The sequence below is a fragment of the Chenopodium quinoa genome, unplaced genomic scaffold (genome assembly GCF_001683475.1).
Source record: "Chenopodium quinoa cultivar QQ74 unplaced genomic scaffold, ASM168347v1, whole genome shotgun sequence".
NCBI classification, from domain to species: Eukaryota; Viridiplantae; Streptophyta; class Magnoliopsida; order Caryophyllales; family Amaranthaceae; genus Chenopodium; species Chenopodium quinoa.
In genome coordinates this window covers 356,305-376,897 of record NW_018742493.1, presented here as the reverse complement: position 1 = coordinate 376,897, position 20,593 = coordinate 356,305, and the positions used below count along the sequence as shown (strand labels likewise).

The window sequence follows — 20,593 nt, the reverse complement described above, 5'->3', positions numbered from 1 at the left end:
CAGGGAAGTCTCTAGCCATATTGGTTTGTGTCTATATTAAACGCAAGTTATACATGTTAATTATAATTGAATTATGTTATGTTATATGATGATTTCGTATTAGATGTCTAAATGGTTATTGATAAATGAGTCTATTGAACGCTTACTAATCATCAATGCAATCAACGACAAGTGGTCTACATTATGGTAAATTCAAAACATTATTTGCAACACTCGAGTCCAAGTCCTATTAACAAAATTCAGTAGATGGAGTAGTTCTAAGTTCTAACGGTGACAAATTAAACCGCTAATGTAGATCATTTAGTTGCATATGTAATGAATATCACCTACTGTAATATTTATAACCTAACTTATGTATTTCAAATGAGTATTTAGAATTCTCCTCATAAGGAAGATTACATACTAATTTATTTTAATCTAGTAACAAAATACTTCATTACTAGTTCATAATAAAGATGTCTATTGATAATTACTAATCGGGAGTCCGGACCAAGCTCGTATAAAGCAAATTGTAAATCATTCGGAGTAAATCATGATTGACTCTTGAGCGAAGTCGTCTAGCTCGCTCCAGTGCTCCACAGTCCGCACACCTGGGACCAAATTAGAAAAAGTGAAAAATACAGCAATTGACAATTATTTTTTTTTTATTTTTTTTTTTGACAAGAAGAAAGCAATTGACAATAACTGCATACAGAAAGAAGCATTAAAGGGAGCCAATTTCTCTGGGTTTTCCACTACCAATTAAATTTTTGATCTTTAAGAAATTCTTACCCCATTTCAATTTTCCTGGGCATTTTTCATTTGTCTATTGAATTGAATTATTGATATCGAAAAATGGCAGCATTATTTCTGGGCACAGTTCGTCCAGTACCCTATAGTTTAAGCAATTTTGCAAATCAAAGATTCAAACTTTCTCTCTCTGGATTCCCAGTTTCATTTCCCAGAAATGGGTTGTCTTTCCATCATCTCCTTAGACGAAGTTTTCAAGTTTCTATACATTCTGGTATGTCTTAATTAAACTTCCCTTTTTTTAATTTTTCATTTTTTATGTTCTGTAATTTTCATTTTTTTTTTCTTTTAGTTATATAGCAATAATGCACTTAATTTATGAGTAATATTAGTATATATATATAAGTGCTAGAAATTTGCTGTATCAATAGATAGGTGAATCGAGCAGTAGATTAGATAGCAAATGTTGAGCCAATTGGTTACATGTACATGTTTATTGAATGTTTGATTGAAATAGTGGCTTAAAAGTATCTCCTTTACTTGTATCTGATATGTGATTATTGATTGGTGTGATTGTCTTGTTTATATAGGGTTTGAAAAGAAAATTAATGCCAGTGCACTAAATTTTGTGAGAAGGAGGATGATGATCCTGAAAATTGGGTGCCATTTGATTTATGTTAATTGAAACCATAATCATGAGTACTACTAAAAGGGGGCAGGGTGAGGTTTTTGGATTCATGCCAAGAAAATATGATTAAGAGTTTCATAGATTTTGAAGAGTTAGACTCTTGACATAATGCTCAAAGTTTTAAAGGTTCTGATGATGAGTGATAGGGAGTTTGATGAGCGGGTAGTTGCCTGTATGATGACTAAGAAATTTGTAGCTTGAAGGCTTGTGAGTCACAACTACTTTTCTTGTTCAGTATGGATAGTGGATTAATCTTGAAAGTAGTGAGGGACGAATGGACGATTGGGTTAGTCACATCAAATGAGAGATTAGAAGCGAATCAGAAGAGTTACCAAATGGATTATAATATCAGGAAGTTCTCTGTAAAGAAGGTTTTGATATTCATACGCCTAAAAAAAGTCTTTCACATGTATTTGTGATGTTGGTACGTTTTTTTATAACGACTTAACGAGTGCTTTACTGCTCTTATTTTCATCTTTCATTGTTCTGAAATTTCATGCTTAAATTTGTTTTATGTATGCTTGTTTGGATGAATCAATCAATCAATCAATTTTAGTTGAACTTATAATTATTAGAAGTGAACATAAGCTAGATGTTGCTTGCTAATAGACATAATAGAATCTGTTGAAGGTGGTTTGGTAAATGCTTATATGAGTTATATCTTCAGTTCCTGTAGAATCTACAAGCAACAGTCTTGTAACCCCCCCAGGAGAACAGTCTGAGATAATATTTGTGGGAACAGGAACAAGTGAGGGCATCCCACGTGTTAGCTGCTTAACTGATCCTTTCAAAAATTGTCCGGTATGAACATCTCTCTAAAATGCCATGATACGAAATATTCCATCATTATGCTATTGATCTAAGAAGAATGAAATTTATGTCCTCTATTACTTTTCTAGGTATGCAAGAAAGCAGCAGATCCAAATAGTAAAAATAGAAGACTCAATACAAGCATCCTGATCCGTTACAATGGAGCTTCTGGGATGCGTAATATTCTTATTGATGCAGGAAAGTAAGTTTGCTTCTTCCTAATTTTTAATTTCCAGATTTTTATTGAAATGTCAATCATAGGAGAAATCTTAGCAGTATTTTGAAGCCCCCAGAGGATAGGACTGGATGGTTATAAGGATGTTAAGAACATTGTATGACACACATAGTGGGGTGCTGGGGAGTGAAGGAGACTAATTTGCATGTATGTTTTGAATTTCCTATACAGTAGAACATGGAACACAAAATGTAGGCCCAAAAGTGGAGGCAGCTATTACCTGTCAGCCTGGGTGATTTCTTTGCTTTCTCGTTTTCTGTTGAATGTGTTAGTGAACCAACTTCTGGCTACAACATGCTGTGTCTTTAGTCTAAGAGCTGCATCTTACAGGTCATAATGCTGTTTTTTTATTGACCTAGAAAACTCTTATTTAGCTTTCGAATTTGCATTTTCAGCAATATGGTCTTGTGTTGCCAATAGTGTTTAATTTTCCGTTGTAGATTCTTGATTATTGTGTAGCTGCTTCTCTTAAATGCCATTCCCAATTTATTTTCTGTGTTAGGCCCTATTATGTTCACCTTGTTTTCACTTATTTCAGGTCTCGTAAGTTCAAATAAGATAAGTTTAAGAAATATAAGTTCTGATAAGAGTTGATAAGGGTTACCCAAGTTCAAATTACCACTAAAATAAGCTTTAATAAGTTTAGATTAGTGAAAATTAGGTGAATATAACACACCCTTACTCTTGCTACATAGTTACACAAGTATTTGCACATAGCCACATTGGTGACTCTTGATCATGGTGCTTGATGTGCCTATGAGTTTGTCATTTGAGGCACTTCATCAGTGATGGACCAACGATATTTATATTGCTCTTATTGTGGTTCAAATGTTTCATTCATGTTTCTGTGGAATAATCTGATAATCCATAAAATTTCTGGATTTTGAACCTAGGAAGTCATTTATTGTTGTTCTGTAATTTCTAGAATTTCCGTTGAGCTGGTTGTGGACCTTTTGCTTTCAGGAACATTATAACCAAACTGATTTTGATGTCAGTTACTTTTAGAGAAAATTGGGAAAGCAGCACTTGAAACATTATGAATTTATGATCACAGTGCATTCAGGAGTCTTATGGTGATATAGGGATATTTTTCATGCTGGGTATAGTTCTTACATGCAATTCAGATTGGAAGCTCATGGGTTTTTTTTTTTTTTTTTTTTTTTTTTGGTAGGGGGGGGGGGGGGGGTATGTTGTAATGCTCTTGCTCATTATTTGGTCATGAAGAAGCTTTTGTTACTTAAATGTTTCATGTGATGAGTTAAAATTCTGCAGATGTTCAACAATTATGTTTGCTACTGAGTAGTGCCAGTTTTCATTTTAAGACTTTTGGATATTGTGGTCATTTTGACTATATTTACTAGATAAGAGCAAGTATATCATTCACCAATTTTTCCATGTAATTTTACTATATTCATTGAAGAGCTTCTTGAATTTTATGCAGGTTTTTCTACCATAGTGCTCTCCGCTGGTTTCCTACCTATGGGTAAGCAATGCTGCAGTAGCTTCACTACATATTGATCAATGCTCCTTAGCATCTTTAAGCAATCTCATTTCTAAATATTTCTGAAGTATCTATTTATTAATGTATGTCATTTTTACTTTTTCTGGAAGTAAAAGATTTATAGAGAAAAGGTTGACATTGTAAGTGTCACTTTGATATTAAAATTTTGATGCTTCACTCTTGAGCAAGTTGATGCATCAAATTGTCTTAGACTCTTAGGATCTTTATAGTTGTGTTTTAGTCTTGACCTGCAAATCAATTTCAATTATGACATTTATGATAAGGAATATGGGAGATGTAGTTCAGACACATCTTTAAAAGATATATGAATACTTGTTTATTGTAGTCACTCTAATCTACATTGCAATTTAATCAATTGAAGGATAAGATACGAGGGCTATGTTACTTGGGTACTCTATTTCACCTTAGTACTTGTGTGTGTCGAATACTTCGATATCTCAACATGGATGTGGACAGTTGATACTTCACTATGACCCAATATAATGCCAAATTTTCATAAAATTGCTGCCTGACACATGGAGGCTTTTTGTAACTAGGAAACATAGGGAAAGGAGGCTGGGAAATTTTATAACTTATACATGAGGTATTATTAGAGAAGGGCAGGAATTTTCTTTATTCCCTTTTTTTTTTTACTAGGTATGTTAATTTATTATTTCTGATATGAAGTTATGTTTATTAAGATGCATACTGTCTCATTAGCGTTGGACTTGGCACACAATGACACAACTTACAATGTACTCCTCTATCTGTAAACATTATCACGTTATCCCAACCCCTCATAAGGGCGTGGTATGGCTTCACTTAAAGACCCTTTATAACAATTGTATCATTACCTTACTCTCTTTAGCAGTTATCACTTATTTTAATTAGGCTCAATTTGAGAATCCAGTAATAACTATGTTGATAAAAATAAAAAATAAAAGAAGAAGAAGAAGATATGCACACTCTTTAAAATGCAACAAGTATAGTGCATATGATGCATCTTCATTTTTTTTTTTTTTTTTTTTTTTTTTTCTTTGAGGGAAATATGATGTACTTGCATGCATTACTACAATGGGATTTTTAAATTTAAAGTTTGTCTTCTTTTTGAGGGGTGGAAAGAAATTGTAAAATTACCATGTTAGTGCTCATGTGATTTTTCATAGAGTTATTGTTTCCGCAGAAGTTATGTTGTTTCATCTACCTTCAGTAGAGATAATGGTCGTATATAAGTAAATCATGAATATTTGGTAATGGGTTTTCTTAGTCATGTATCTGCCAGTGTCTATTTTTCCCTTTCATGACTAGTTGCATTTCTGCCAGGATAAGAACACTTGATGCGGTTATTATTACTCATTCTCATGCTGATGCTATTGGAGGTCTCTGACATGAACACTTCTAATATTTGATTTTCACTTGACTCCCCTGATAGTTATTACCTTTCAGCTCACCAGCCCAAGCCTTCTTTTTGTCTTTTGGTTTAGGTCTTGATGATCTTCGAGACTGGACAAATAATGTTCAGCCCCACATTCCAATATATGTCGCAAGGCGTGATTTTGAGGTCTATACCCACATTTAATTTCTTACATTAGTGTTTGTGCTTTATAAATATAAATGCTCTTGCATAAATATATGTGTACTCAAGCTAAACTTGAAATTATATAAATTAAAACTTAAGGTTTTTAGTTCTTTCTGTTAAATGGGATGATAATCTAAAATTAATGTTCTTTGAACTGTTGTGTAACCACTACTTATGCATATGATGTGTTATTTAATCCATCTTTACTCATGTGTGATAATCTACTCATTTTTTGGTGCTTTCCAACTTCAGCTTTATTGAACATCCTTCAGGAAAAAGAGAGGAGGGGAGGGGGGGGGGGGCAAAAGAGGACAAAGACATTTGGTTTCAATGTTTCAAAAAAAAAAAAAAAAAAATCATCTGTCCTGAAGTAATGCTGTTATTCAAATTCAGAACTTTATTTACAAAAGACGCCACTTTGTGGCTGGCTTAAATTTATAGGCTTCTCTCACAAAAAAAGTGATATTATAATGCTGGGGAATCCATTTAGCTGAATAGCAAGTTAAAAGCTTGGTTGTCTAGTTTCATAGGTCTTGATGCATCTTATCTCCTCGTCATTTGTTTTCACTCGTTGTCTATGCTGTTCATTGATTGACAAGATCAAGTGGCATGCTTAGAGTAGGTGCCATTTACCAATTCAGATTGTGAAATTTGTGACCCTTGATAGTATTATATGTGGCTCCTTCTTGCACTGAAATGTGCCATTTAATATGTATTGAGATGACTATAGCAATTAAAATAATTCAGGTGATGAAGAAAACCCATTACTATCTGGTCGATACTAGTGTGGTTTTAGAAGGTGCTGCTGTCTCTGAGTTACAGTTCCATATCATTCAGGAGGAGCCTTTTATTGTGAACGATCTGAAGGTCTGTGGAATAACAACTGCATGCTTCTCCTCTTTCATGTTCTTCATGTCATGGGCTCATGGCTAAGTAGTATTTATGGTTTCAGATTACTCCGTTACCTGTGTGGCATGGTGAAGGCTATCGTTCTCTCGGTTTTCGTTTTGGCAACATTTGCTACATAAGGTATTTTGTTCAAATGATTCTGTTTAAGATCCTGGCTGTCACCTTACGACATTTATGTAGCATTCTGTAGATGTTCACCTATACTCCAATGGACTTTTGTAATTGTTTGCAGTGACGTCAGTGATATTCCAGATGAAACTTATCCGCTCTTGAAGGATTGTGATCTCCTAATTATGGTACTACCCCCCCCCCCCCTCTTTCTTTCTCCTCATCTTTTTCTTTTCTGTTTGGTTGCTTCTTACTTGCATGGTTCCTCTCTATCTACAATTTTCTCTAATTTTGGTTGGCTCTTAATATGCTTTGCTAATCCGACTTAGGATGCTTTGAAACCTGAACGGTCTACTCCGACCCATTTTGGACTGCCAAGGGTAGGCTCTAGTTCTACTGTTCATTCCATTCTGTTTTGTCCCAGATTATTTGATTTTCATTCTTTCTTTATATTCTTCTTGCAGGCGTTGGATGAAGTTCGAAAAATCCAACCCAAGAGAACACTTTTCACTGGTATGTTTTGAGCTATTATGTACACATAGCTCAATTTTCGATGAAGACTTGTCTTCAATCCGATTGTACTATCCCATTACTTTGTTTAATGTTTCCTTCATCGTTTCAACTATCCAATCCTATCTGAGATATTGGAAACTGCACTGTAATGAACAATAATGCTGATTTATCCCTCTATTTTCTTTTGCTACTGATTTGAAGGCATGATGCACTTAATGGATCACGAAGAAATAAACGCACAGCTGTTGGGTTTGAAGGATACAGAAAGACTTGATGTACAATTGAGTTATGATGGACTTCGCGTGCCTATAGATCTCTAGTCTCCCTTTCCCTTGCAGGTTTCCATCTCTCCAGATTATACTGAAGTGTTCACAATTATTTATCCAACAAGATTGATACCTTATATTCAAATCAATGCAAATTGCATATGGGCTCCAGGAAAAGTGTGGTTGGTCAATTCAGCTGCACATGTTGCATAGGTTGTAACAGATTATATTGTATGATTTGTACCTTTTACCAGAAATATAATATAAGACTGAGAACATTGTTCTCATTGTACTTCCCAGCTGTTTTTTGTTTTAAATTTTCACTGCTGACTGCCCGGTGGTGGCACAGGGAAAGCGAGGCTGGAAAGCGGCATATGCAGAGTACACTTTGTGCTCTCTTTGGCCATATTCAATAGTTACATGTTGCAGAGTATTTAGGATGTATGGAAAGTTCAACTAAGGTACACTACTGAGATGACGCGACAATTATTTCTGGATAGAGTACATCCTGATAAATCATGTCAAACATGATGGATCATAGTATAAGGAATGCAATCATCATTCAGATTATTATCATTTCATACAATTGTGGGCAATTTTGCAGGAATCAAATCAGAAGAGTTGTTTTTCATCCCATTTTTTTGGTCTTGTAAATTGCAAAAGCATGAAAGGTCATGATCTATGAAGAATATGGAATAATTGAGTTGACAATAAGTCTAATCTTGAGCTATAAATAGAAAATAATGGTAGTAGGTAGATGTTGAGGCTTCAGATGATGTTTGTCTTGTTTGGTGAAACTTGGTTGTAATATAACATCACATTCCTTCTAAATGATATTGATGGGTATTTCATAGACACGATAATCACCAACCATATCCAAAGCTAGCCAAATTAATTGACGCTTTGATTGTAAACTTGTCTACATAATTTTTTCGTGTCATATCTATTACTTCCTCTGTTTCTTATTATATGCTCTGTTTCTTTTTTACTACAATACGTACATAGTAACTTTGCATTTTCATCAAATTCATATTTTGAAACTATGCAATGAGATTAACCCAGCATCTATTAAAATATTAAGCTAATCATCTATTGAGAAACGGATGAAATACGGAGTATGTGAGAGTGAGAGATTATTCAAGAAAAATGAGAGACTGCATTTTTAGGGCCCAGGTCGGTCCAATTAGTACAGGTATAATAGGCCAAGCAACTACTACTATCGTGCTGATAGTCCACACTCCACAAGGGCAAGGTAAAAATGACCATTAGCTAGCCTGAAGACCCACTCTTCAAAAAAATTTGAGATTTATTTTATTTTTTTGAGATAAAATTAAGAAGGGTTTTTCTAAACTATACCCCTAGACTTCTTCGGTTTTTAAGTTGTGCCCACGGTTTTTTAAACGTCTAAGCTATGCCCTCCACCTCACTATTTTTAATTAAAAATAACCTATGTCATTAGCAATAAGTAACAGACGTTAAGGTCTGTTAGTTGTCGTTGCTAATTAAAATAGAAAAAAAAAACAACGATTAAAATAAAAAAAGTCCTTCCAATTCCCTTACACTGATCAAACTCCTCTTCTACTTTGTTTCATCAACACTCAAACGAAAATCAAAACCCTTATGTAGTGCCCAGAAATTTACGATTGAAATCAAACTAAGAATTTGATGAGGGATCTTCATTGATGAGCGTTCGTGGTTGAATTTCGTGGAACTCGTGTTGTGGGTTGCGTTTTGGTTGCGAGGTGGGGTCGTGGTGGCTGCGCGAATTTCACCTAACATCGAAAATTTCGGCTTCTAAGACAGGTTATTTCACATTAAATTCTGAAATTTAGAGCAATTCTTTGTTGTTTTACATATATTTGGGCAAAATGTTCATTGATGATGTAACAATTGATTCTAGGGTTTTGTTTTTTTTAAATACAGCTGGTAAATGTTGATTAAGTAAGATAGGGCTTGGGTCAATTGTGTATTTAGATATGTTGGTTAATGATTATACATTTGTGCCCCATGTTTTTGATCTGGAGGATGGGTGAAAGGGTGTTGAAAATGCATTTCATGGATAACTCTGTTGATGTTATGGTTGCTGATATAGATGAATGTTTGCTGATAGATGTAGTGAATGATATGGTTGAAAAATTTAATTCTTTTGGGTATGAACTCCCTACTTTTCCTGTGTTAAGTTATTGTTCCAATGGGAAGAGTCATGCACTTACTGAAGATAAAACACTAATGACCATGTTTGAGGTAGTTGAATCTAGAAGGATAGATATATGGATTGGTTGTTTGAAGCAACCTAATTTCATTTGGACCTTGGCTGAAAAAGTAAGGTTGAATGGATCAAATGTAAGTGGTTTAGCAGCACTACCTAAACCACCAATAACTAAACTGCCAGTTAGGGGGGGTAAGAGGGGTAAGCTTGAAGAACAAAATTCTGGTAATCTATCTCCACCCCTTCTCTCATGGACTATCTAAAATTCAATCTCCTGAACAAAGTCAAATCCTTACTTTGTCAAGCCCAAGAAGAAGCCCTAGGCTTATGGCTTCTAGCCCCCCCCCCCCAACCACACAACAATCCTTAATCAACCCTCCAACTTCAGGTGTCACCCAAACAGGTCCTAGTGTTGGTCATGCTGCCGCTACTAAACCAAACAATATTCTTAAGCCTTCTTCAATCCCTCATGGTAAAAAAATCTCAAAATCTACCCTTAAATTCAAGGGGTTATGGGTTCCACCTCAACCAAACACTGAAGCCAATGAAGTTCAAGAGGAACGACCATCATTTAGGACTAGAAAAAAGACTAGGGTTAGGCTAGATGATGATGTTGGGGTGTCAAATGTGAGTGGGGCTTTATCTGATAGTAGTGGTACAGATAGTGAAGGTGATTACCAACCTGACAAAGGTTCTGATGTAGAAACTGAATCTGATGATGATGAAATAGAGTATGAAGAGGGTGATATCAATGAACTCTTGAATCAAATTTATGTAGATGGTGGATGGGAACCATATAGGACAAATGAATGGGTTATTGATGATGATTCTTACATGAGTAGGTTGTACAGGAAAAGGGAGGTATTTGAGGAGGCAGAGTTTGGTAAAATCAGGTTGAAATAGTGGCAGTTTTTTGTAGACAAAGATCATTTCAAGGATGCTTTAAGAGATTTTTGTATCCAAGAGGGATTTGCTCTGGTTGTGAACAAGGCAGACAACCTAAGATATACTACAGAGTGTGCTGATCAAAGGTGCAACTGGAGGGTTCATGCAGCTTTGCTAAGTGATGGACACACATGGGCCATCAAGAAGTTGAGAAAAGGCCATACTTGTGACCTTAACTTAGTAAACAACCCCGTGTGTAACTATGAATGGACTGCTAATAAGCTTCTTGAGGACATAAGAGCTAACACGGACATTAAGGGAAAGGCCTTAAATGCTCTACTTTGGGAAAGATATGGTTTGATGTGCACATATACCATTTATAAGAGAAGGGAACATCAATGAAGATCATACGAGAGGGGCATGATGAATCTTACACTAATTTGCCTCGGTATTGTGAACTATTAAAGGGGAGCAACCCTAGGTCAATGGCTTTTTGCTGTTGGACTAATGTTCCTAGTCTTGAAAGATCTCTACAATATTCATCAATTTTTATAAGCTTTGTTTCACAGTTCAAGGGGTTGATAAGCGGATGTAGAGGGTTAGTTAGAGTAGACGAATGTCACTTGAAGGGAAACTTCGGGGGTATCTTATTGTCTGTCGTTTTCTTGGACGGTAACAATGAGATTTTTCCAGTTGTTGTAGCAGTTGTTGATTCTAAAAATAAGACAAGCTGGAGTTGGTTCTTTAACCATCTAAAGCAAATACTCACTGCTACAGGGAGTGAAGATTGAACTATAATGTCTGATCGACAAAAGGTTACAACTCTATGCTATTTAATTTACTTAGTTTGTTTTACTTCGTTTTTTTTGCTAATGTTTGCAATGTTTGTTTTACTTTCTTTGTTTTAATTTATGTTATACAGGGTGTAGACCCATCTTTGGACTCAATTTGGCCAAAGGTGCCTAGAAGGTATTGTGCTAAGAACTTATGTAAAAACTTCAAGAAACACTACCCCGGATTACTCATGCAAAAACTATTTTGGAGTGTTACAAATGCGTACTCAGACTACTCATTTAGGAAGGCAATGGTTCAGCTTCAAAAACATGGTGGTTTAGGGGCAGTGAAATGGTTTAAAGATGTAGGCCCACTAGAGCGATGGACAAGGTGGAAGTTTGACCTCACTTTGAAAAGTGATGAGAGCACAAATAATTTTGTGGAAAGCTTCAATAGTACTACTGGGGTGGACCGAACTTATCCAATTTTGACTCTACTAAAAGGCAAGTGTGTAGTTATTTTTGTTGTTGTTGTACATTAGAAAATGCAAGCCAATAATTACCTTTTATTTTCTATGTAATATCTGCAGGTGTTAAGAGAATAACAATGGTTAGACATTCTACTAGATAACACCTAGCAGACCAGTGGCAAGACGAAATCTGTCCGAACATAAGGAACAGGATCAGGGTACTAACTAAGGATACCAGAGTTTGTCAAGCATACCCTTCTGGTGAAGGTACTTATGAGATTCATGATGGACGAGCAAAGTTACCAGTGTCTTTAGCTGGTGGAACATGTGCATGTGGGAGATGACAATTGAGCGGAATTCCATGCAAACATGGAATCAAAACTATCTTACATGAAGGCAAGGATCCAGCAGATTATGTGAGTGAATGGTTCAATGTGGCTAAGTACAAACAAGCCTATAGCGGAAACATATCCCATGTACCTGATCAAGAGAAATGGTGTAATATCCCGTATTTTTATATGTATTCTAACTTAAATAAGTATTTCTTAAAGTATTTAAATAATTCGAAATGAATTATTTATAGCGTTTCATTAATTTAAAAAGAATTATTTTAATTTAAAGTTTATTTTTAATTATTTAACAATCTTGAAAATATTTTATTTCATAATGTGGAAACTTTGGGGCATATTATTTTATAAAAGGAAATTTTAAAGTCAATGATATTTAAGGAAAGTCAAGATACTAATTTGAATAGGAAAGGGATCATTAAGGGTAAAAAGAGAATTTAAGTCTATGAGGGTTTTAGAAAGGGAGTATAAATACCCATCACATGGGTAAATTAAACTTTGCCCAAGGCGGAAAATATCCAAGGTAACACTCTCTTTCTCTCTCCTCTTATTTTCTCTTATATTTCCCTTCCCCGTTATTTTATTTTTGGTTCATCAACACTCACACACACACCACCACCGCCGGCCACCACCACAGCTGCCCACCGGCCAGTGGCCACCACCACCAGCACTCGCCGGCAGCAGCACCACCAGGAGGGCGCGCTAGCAGCTGGCCTCGTGGTCGTGTGACAGGCTCAAGTCGTATCACCTAATCAAAAATAGTTCCTAAGTCCTTTAACTAAAGTAGATAGGAAAGTAGGGTCGAATCCACAGGGAAACATCGTTCTTCTATTCCTAATCAACAATTATAATCTAATTATTAAGTAACCAAATTTGCGTTTGAGGGAATCAAACTAATAACGAACTAAGCAAATGAAATAGTGGAACAATCAATATTAAAAAGATCTAGGGTATAGGTTCACCAATAAATAATACTCCAGGGTAAAACATACGATCTAATATCAATGCATAAATTAACCAGATTATAAAGGGTTGTCGCTACGTATTATAATCACGTAATTAATCTACTGGTATTAAATCTCATCTCTCGAATCTCGACCTAACCATTAATTGATTAACATGCCTATTGAAACTAAGCCTAAACATCAATTCTCATCTGTCGAATCTCGAATCAATATTGCATGACTTATACAATTAAACCAGGCCAAATCTAATTGCATAGCATTAAATCAATCAATAGGAAATTAACCAATCATCAATAATAAATGATAATAAATTACCCCTTCGTATTATTCATGGATCCCCACAACTCTAGAAATAAGTCTACTCACTCATAAATAAAATTAAGCTAAACATAATAATTAAACAAGACATGATTAAATCAAAGCAATTAAATTGCTGAAAGTAAAGAGGGAAGAAATCGTTACCAAAATTAAAGGAAATAATGAATTGCATAAATCAAGGAGTGTAGAGAGAATAATAGTATCAAGAACAAGCTTAAAAACTAAATCTAGAATCAAGAAAACGGAGTAATGGATAATGAAAAGCGTAAAACACAAAAATAAGCTAAAAACGTATTTATACTAAACAACTAAATCTCAATAAAGAAAAATACAAAATAAATTAAAATATCTTAATAAATCACGCGCCCGGTCGGGCGAGGCAGAGCCCGGCCGGGCGCGCCTTTTTGATCTTAAGTGCGTAGCTCGCGCCCGGTCGAGCGCGCATCCGGGCGAACCTTCGCCCTATGGTCTTCTCACTCGCCCGGCCGGGCGCGCCTTCGGGCGAGCCTTTACCCGGTCGGGCGGATGCTTGGGCAGGCCTTTTCTTCTTCTTTTCAATTGGGCTTCACACTTCTTGGCCCAAAACTAAACTTCTTCATAGGTCCAACTTGCCTGAGCTCCTATTCACTTCATCGAGCCCTTAATCACTAAATTGATTCCTCAAATACGGTCCTGGGCTTCGAAATACGATCATAGAAATGCGTCTCATCTCCAATGCTCACGGTGGCTCCACTAAGTGCCGGAAAATGTTCGAAATCTGCAGTTTCCTGTAGAATAATTCCACAACTACAAAAACACTAGAAAACGCATATTAGTAATAAATTTGGCTCTAAAGAGCCAAAAATACTCCTAACTATGATCACGGGACGGGGATAAAATACTATATATAATGAATACATCAAACTCCCCCTAGCCAAACCTTTGCTTGTCCCTAAGCAAAGATCTCATCAATGAATAAATAAAACATTCTTCACCCCAAAAATCAATTAAAACCAAGCATAACCGATTCAGGGCAAATCCAACAAATATGCATCAAAATTAACCAATCAAATCCATCTAACTACTCATCCTTCCAAACAATTGTCAAATAGAGCAAACCACAAGAGCATATAGAATTCAAGACTAGTACTCACTCACTCAACTCTCATTTATGTGGCGAGTAAAAGATGTACTCGATCGCTCTCCAACCACCCCTTTTAATGTGAACAATGCCCTCCCAAACTCATAACACTCGTGTGTTTAAGAAAACAAACACTCAACCTAGTAGTCGACTCGGAATATGTCAAAGGTCTATGCACAAAGGTCTTTGCATTCATAAACAACTAATTTCACATCCATACAACTCTATGCACAAAGGTCGGAAGGTCTTTAAAGCTTGTAACGTAAGGTTAGGGTAAAAGGTTGGATAAATTTGGGAAATTGTGAGAGTAAAGCCATGCTTAGGGGAGCCAATCCTAATAAATAAAACTAAGGTCAAAATTAAATAATGACCAAATCATCTCCAATACAACTCAACTCTACCAAAAATTGACCAAACATTCAATTATAATAAAAATTCCCAACACTTACAATTTCACTCATTCAAATATGATATTATAGAATTTGAGTGATCAACAAACCTTGAACTCTTTTTTTTTTCTTTTGATTTTTTTCTCTTTTTTTTTTTCTTTTCTTTTCAAGCCACCTTCATTTAAGCACTTGAACATCAAAACAATTTTTTTCTTTTGCTCTTTTTTTTTTTTTTTTTTTTTTGTACTCACTTGGAATTTTTCACTTTGAACAACAGTTTTTCAATATTTATTCCAATCTATAAAAATAAGAACATATAAAAACTTCTCAAGCCCGCCCAAAACTGTGCAAATGAATATGCACACTACAAACTCCCTCACCTCACTCACTAATAGCTCCCCCAAGACAAGCTTGGGACTAGTAACCAATGGGGCAAAATAGGCTTGTAATGTGGTTAATAAACAATAAACAGTCAAGGCAACAACATGGGTAGCAAGAAGGGAACAAATGTATCTAAAATCATCTGAAGGCCACCTAAAAGAACAAATGCCTTCGTCCTCCTCATTGTGCATAATAATGAGTCATACAAACACTACTCAAAGTTATAAAGCAATACTCAACTTCATTGACATACTAGGAACTAAAACACATTCCTAACCAAATCAACTAGTCAAGCACTATATTCACAAGCAGTTGGACAAAATTGACTCATGTTAAGACATCAAAGCAATCAAACATCAAATCATGGCTAACCTATCCACAATAGTCATCATCATATACCAAGAATCAAAACCATTTTCATGTATGGGGCACAAGGAAGCATGATTTATCATTCATTAGTTCGTATTTTTGTATTTTTTTTTCAAAGCAGTAAATATACCCTAGAAAGCAATAAAAAATATACTAAAACACACACAAAAATAAAATAAAATAAAATAAAGAAAAGAAAAAAATACCTACATCCAAAATCTCCCCCAAGCCAGAATCAGACAATGTCCTCATTGACTCGGGAATTAGCCTAGCGCGACTAATCATCACCATCCTCATCCATCTGGCCAGACTCATCGCCACTGCCACTTGCACCACCAGAAGAACTACCACCAAAATAGTTAGGGTGAACATCCCCCCCTAACCCTCCAAAGGGAAAGTCTCGACCATAACCGGCAAATGTGGAATAATCAGTGTAAATACCATGGGAGGCGGGATCCATATATCCCTGAGGTGGTGGCTGGTACCAGTCAGGGTAAACAACATCATCGGGAATAGCACCCCGACGAGCATAATCATCATACATAGGAAAAAGGGCTCTACCTTGGTTCCTCTCAACATACCCTAATCGTTGGTCAATAGAGCCAACCATCTGCCTAAGGTCACCTTGGGACTGCTCTACCATGCCTATGGCCTGACCTATACTCTGTAGATCCCAAATAGTCTCGGAGTCTGGTGTGGGTCGGGGTCGAGGTACCTGAGGTGGAGGTGGTGGTGCCTCATAGTGAGACTGTGGAGGTGATGGTGGACGAGGTGAGGCACGTGGTGGATGCTGGGACAAACCCTGTGCGTGAGCAAGTAGAATTTCGTAGGTATACGACTCTTACCCAGGGGGAAAGGCTGTCAACTCAGGGTTAGGGAGGGGGAAAACAGGGATGTACTCCCTGTCGACTCTGACTAACCACTCTGAAACTTGGTTACGACTGGTTTTAATCCAGTTTAAAAATTGCATGTATGACAGGTTTATCTGAGATTCCCCCCCACAATTAGTAATCCCTGCATACTTAGACTCACTAAACCCAGGTTTATGTGAATGGGGGTTTTAGCGTTGTTGCTACAGGCATTGGCGTGCCTACTCAGGTGATGAATAATATAACGGGCGATGTTCAATCGTCCATAACCAAAAACATAATGCCCTAGGATATCTAATTCGTTAGTTTGAGCATTGTGGGGTTCGTGACGTCCTAGAAAACAGGTCCTTGAAAATCTGTGAAAAATTTTAGGGACGGGGTGATGGAATGGAAGAGTACTGGCATGCTGCGAATTAGGGCAATTTTTGCCCGTTAGAGAAAAATAAATATCATTTGCCTTATACTCTTCACTCCATCTCTTGAACATGGGTAGGGAGAGAGGAATCCAGTTCAAACAGTTCGGCAAATTCTACATAATTTAAACTAATGTTTCTGTTGTTTAATCGAAAATGTAAAATTGGACCATTCCTAGATTGTACTACATTAAGGGATGAAAGAAATTCACATGTCAACTCCCTATATGTCGGGTAGTACATATCAACAAATTTTCGCATACCTATATCAGCCATGAATTGTTTAACATGATCATACAAGCCTAATTTCTTAAGAGTGTCCCGGTGTAACCACCGGGAAGAAATTACCTCACGTCCGGCGAGATTTATCAAACGGTCACGCTGATCGGATGTAGTAAATCCGAATGGTTGGCCACAAATCCGGAAGTTGGAGCTCCGGATCGTACTGAACTCCTTGGCTCGAACCCGAACCCGACCCCGAACCGCGAACGCTTCTTTGTCTCTTGAACATGGCAAAATTGTGATTGTTGAACCCTTCAAAAGTAATAATATCAGTATAGGAATGTAAGGGATGAAGAGGGGAGTATAATGATGGGAAAAACTTGAGATTTGGATGGGGGATGAAGGAAAAAACGTAGAGAGAAGTTAGAGAAAAATGGAGTTTTAGAGAGAGAAAGCAATGGAGGAAAGAGTAAGAAGGAAGAAAGAAAGGAGAAAAGAAAGTGAATCCGGAGAAATAGAGGTGCGCCCGGCCGGGCGACCTCTCGCCCGGTCGGGCGATCTTGATTCTTTATGGGAGTACATTCTCGCGCCCGGTCGGGCGGATGTTCGCCCGATCGGGCGAGTTATATATAAAAAAAATTCTTTCTCTCGTGCCCGGTCAGGCGACTTTTTACCAAAATTACAACGTACTCTCGCGCCCGGTCGGGCGAATTTTTGACGTATTCATAATTCTCCCGCGCCCGGTCGGGCGCGAGGCTGAAATTTTCGTATGTCAACTTTTCTTATTTTCTCAAATTTTTGGCTAACTCTTTGTTCTCCAACCTACGTAAAAATACTCTAAAATACGTTAGTTCCCTCTCTCGTCCTCTCCAAAAAAAAAAAGTAAAAAAATAAAATAAAAGATTAAAGGAAAAAAAAAAGAAAAATACGGGTTGCCTCTCGCAAAGCGCTGGTTTATCAAGGTCCCGCACGACCGTCTTACTATATGTTAATCAAGATGAGGAGGGATTGGTTAGGTGTAGTAATTCAACTGCACCTATCGTAGCCCCGTCGTGATACAATTTCAATCGTTGACCATTTACCTTAAAGAAACCACCGTGATCATCATATAATTCAACAGAACCGAATTTATTTGTCCTTTTATCAGTGAAAGGACTTGACCACCTTGACTTTAACTTTCCTGGGAACAGTAAGTCTAGAATTGAATAACAAAACCTTATCACCCTCTTTGAATTCTCTCGGAAGGATCATCTTGTCATGTCATTTCTTGGTTTTCTCTTTATAGACACGTGCACTATCATAGGCCTGCAACCTAAACTCATCTAACAGGTTAAGTTGAAGTAACCGTTTCTCTCCTGCTAACTTAGCATCTAAATTAAGCTCTTTGATTGCCCAATAAGCCTTGTACTCTAATTCCACTGGGAGGTGACTTGCTTTCCCGTACACTAGTTTATAGGGAGAAGTACCAATAGGGGTCTTAAATGCAGTTCTATATGCCCAAAGGGTGTCATCTAACTTATCACTCCAATCTTTCCTAGACTTTGCTACCACTTTTTGCAGAATAGCTTTAATTTCACGATTAGAAACCTCTACTTGCCTACTAGTTTGGGGATGGTAGGCTAAACCTGTCCTATGGTAGACTCCGTACTTTTTGAGAAGGGTATCTAACTTCTTTTCATGAAAGTGAGATCCTCCATCACTAATAATGGCTCTAGGGACCCCAAATCTAGGAAAGATAATTTTCTTAAATAATTTGTGAACCACTTTGGAATCATTGGTAGGAGTGGCAATGGCTTCTACCCACTTAGAAACATAATCAACGGCGACAAGAATATAACGATTCCCTTTTGAAGAGGGAAAAGGACCCATATAATCAACACCCGAAACATCAAAAATTTCAACTTCTAGAATACCTGTTTAGGGCATCTCATGCCGCCGCGAGATGTTGCCAATTCTCTGGCAAGAATCCACTACAAGAAAACAGCTGGATTTCGACGGAATTTTCTCGTCGGAAACACAGGAAATTCCGTCGGAATCAAGCCTTCCGTCGGAAGTAGTCTGTCGGAGCACCCATTGTCGGAAATTCGGCCTTTTCCGGCGGAAATTCCGTCGGAAGAGGTGATTCCGACGGAATTTCCGACGGATCTAAATCTGTCGACGCCGTTTTGACTTTAATTGAAAGTCCGTCGCAACTTTCCGACGGAAATTTCCGTCAAAGATGGATTGGATTCCGACGGAATTTTCCATCGGAAGTGGTATATTCCGACGGAATTTTCCGTCGGAAGAGGAATATTCCGACGGAAAATTCCGTCGGAAGAATCATTAACTCTCCACACCACCACTGCCCCCCTACCCCCCTCACCCCACCCTGCCCAGACCACCCCACCCATTCCCACACCCAGCGCCACCCCCCTTCCCACCCACACCACCACCAGCCCACCCCACTTCCTGCCCCCCTACCCCCCTAACTACCCCCTACCCACCCACAACACCACCAGCCCACCCTACCCCTGCCCCCCTGACTACCCACCCACACCACCACCAACCCACCTCACCCCACTCCCTAACTCTCCACACCACCACTGCCCCCCTACCCCCCTCCCCCAAAACCGTACCACCAACCCACACCACCCACCTTAACCCACCAGTCCCCCTAACCCGTACCACCAATCCACACCACCCCACAACCACCACCCAAACCGGAAACTACCCCAAAAAACCCGAAACCACCCAAAAAAACCCAAAACTACCCAGATCTACCACCCAAACCCACGCCATCAAACCCACGAAACCACCAAAAAAACCCACCACCTCCAAAAATCGCCACCCACCACCAACCCACACACCACAAACGCACACAAAACCACTTTACACGCAAAAAATAAAAAATAAAAAAAACAAAGAAAAAAAATCGCAAATCGAAAAATTAAATAACAAAACATACCTTATTAATTGAAATGGGGTCGAATTTAACCACGAGAACGGTTTAACAAGGCCAAATTCGGCCATTAAAAGTCTAGATCTAGGCTTTTAATGGTCGAATTTGGCCTAAAAAACCACCAAGATCGACATTGGGCATAGTGGTGGTACGGTGGTGTTGGTTGCGGCGAAAAGGAGGGGAAAAAAAATAAAATCACGGTGGTGTTGGTACGGTGGTCTTCCACGTTGGTGTGAGAATGAAGGAGGGTGAGAAGGAGGGGAAAGAATTCAGAGAAGAAGGAGGCGAGAAAGAGGAAAGAAGGAGAGGAGAGAGAAGGAGAAGAGATTCAGAGAACTGCATAGAGGAAGGAGAAGAGAAGAAGAGAGAGAAAGAGAGGGGAAAGAGTCGGAGAAAGAGGGGAAAGTAATAAGGGGGAAACTTAGGGTTTTTTTTATATATAAATAATTACTTTTATTCCGACGGAATATTCCGACGGGTTTTAATTCCGTCGGAAATATAATTATTCCGACAAAATATTCCGTCGGAAACTTCCGGCGGATTTTAATTCCGCCGGAAAAGTAATTTTCCGAGAGAATATTCCGTCG

At 37.6% G+C, this 20,593-nt stretch overlaps 3 protein-coding genes across 4 annotated transcripts; 2 read left to right on the top strand and 1 right to left on the bottom strand.

Moving 5' to 3' along the window:
• The first annotated feature begins 605 nt into the window (after positions 1-605).
• Positions 606-7,634, top strand: LOC110719861 (putative hydrolase C777.06c). Its single transcript, XM_021898841.1, has 12 exons — positions 606-1,003; positions 2,085-2,218; positions 2,317-2,429; positions 3,904-3,945; positions 5,287-5,342; positions 5,448-5,524; positions 6,290-6,409; positions 6,495-6,571; positions 6,684-6,747; positions 6,889-6,939; positions 7,024-7,072; positions 7,274-7,634. The coding sequence occupies exons 1-12, from the start codon at positions 835-837 to the stop codon at positions 7,390-7,392; spliced, it is 1,071 nt and encodes a 356-aa protein (XP_021754533.1). The 5' UTR covers positions 606-834; the 3' UTR covers positions 7,393-7,634.
• Positions 7,635-8,657: 1,023 nt separating this feature from the next.
• Positions 8,658-12,232, top strand: LOC110719860. Of its 2 annotated transcripts, XM_021898840.1 has the most exons (3): positions 8,662-11,247; positions 11,355-11,709; positions 11,796-12,232. In XM_021898840.1, the coding sequence occupies exons 1-3, from the start codon at positions 11,230-11,232 to the stop codon at positions 11,834-11,836; spliced, it is 414 nt and encodes a 137-aa protein (XP_021754532.1). In that variant the 5' UTR covers positions 8,662-11,229; the 3' UTR covers positions 11,837-12,232. The 2 variants fall into 2 exon arrangements, 1 of the variants encoding a protein (XP_021754532.1); XR_002511177.1 differs by lacking the exon at positions 11,796-12,232 and having other exon boundaries at positions 8,658-11,247; positions 11,355-11,704.
• Positions 12,233-15,841: 3,609 nt separating this feature from the next.
• LOC110719818 lies at positions 15,842-18,937 on the bottom strand. Its single transcript, XM_021898801.1, has 3 exons — positions 18,364-18,937; positions 18,151-18,248; positions 15,842-16,366 (listed from the first exon to the last, which is right to left on the bottom strand). The coding sequence occupies exons 1-3, from the start codon at positions 18,935-18,937 to the stop codon at positions 15,842-15,844; spliced, it is 1,197 nt and encodes a 398-aa protein (XP_021754493.1).
• Between the last annotated feature and the right edge of the window lie 1,656 nt (positions 18,938-20,593).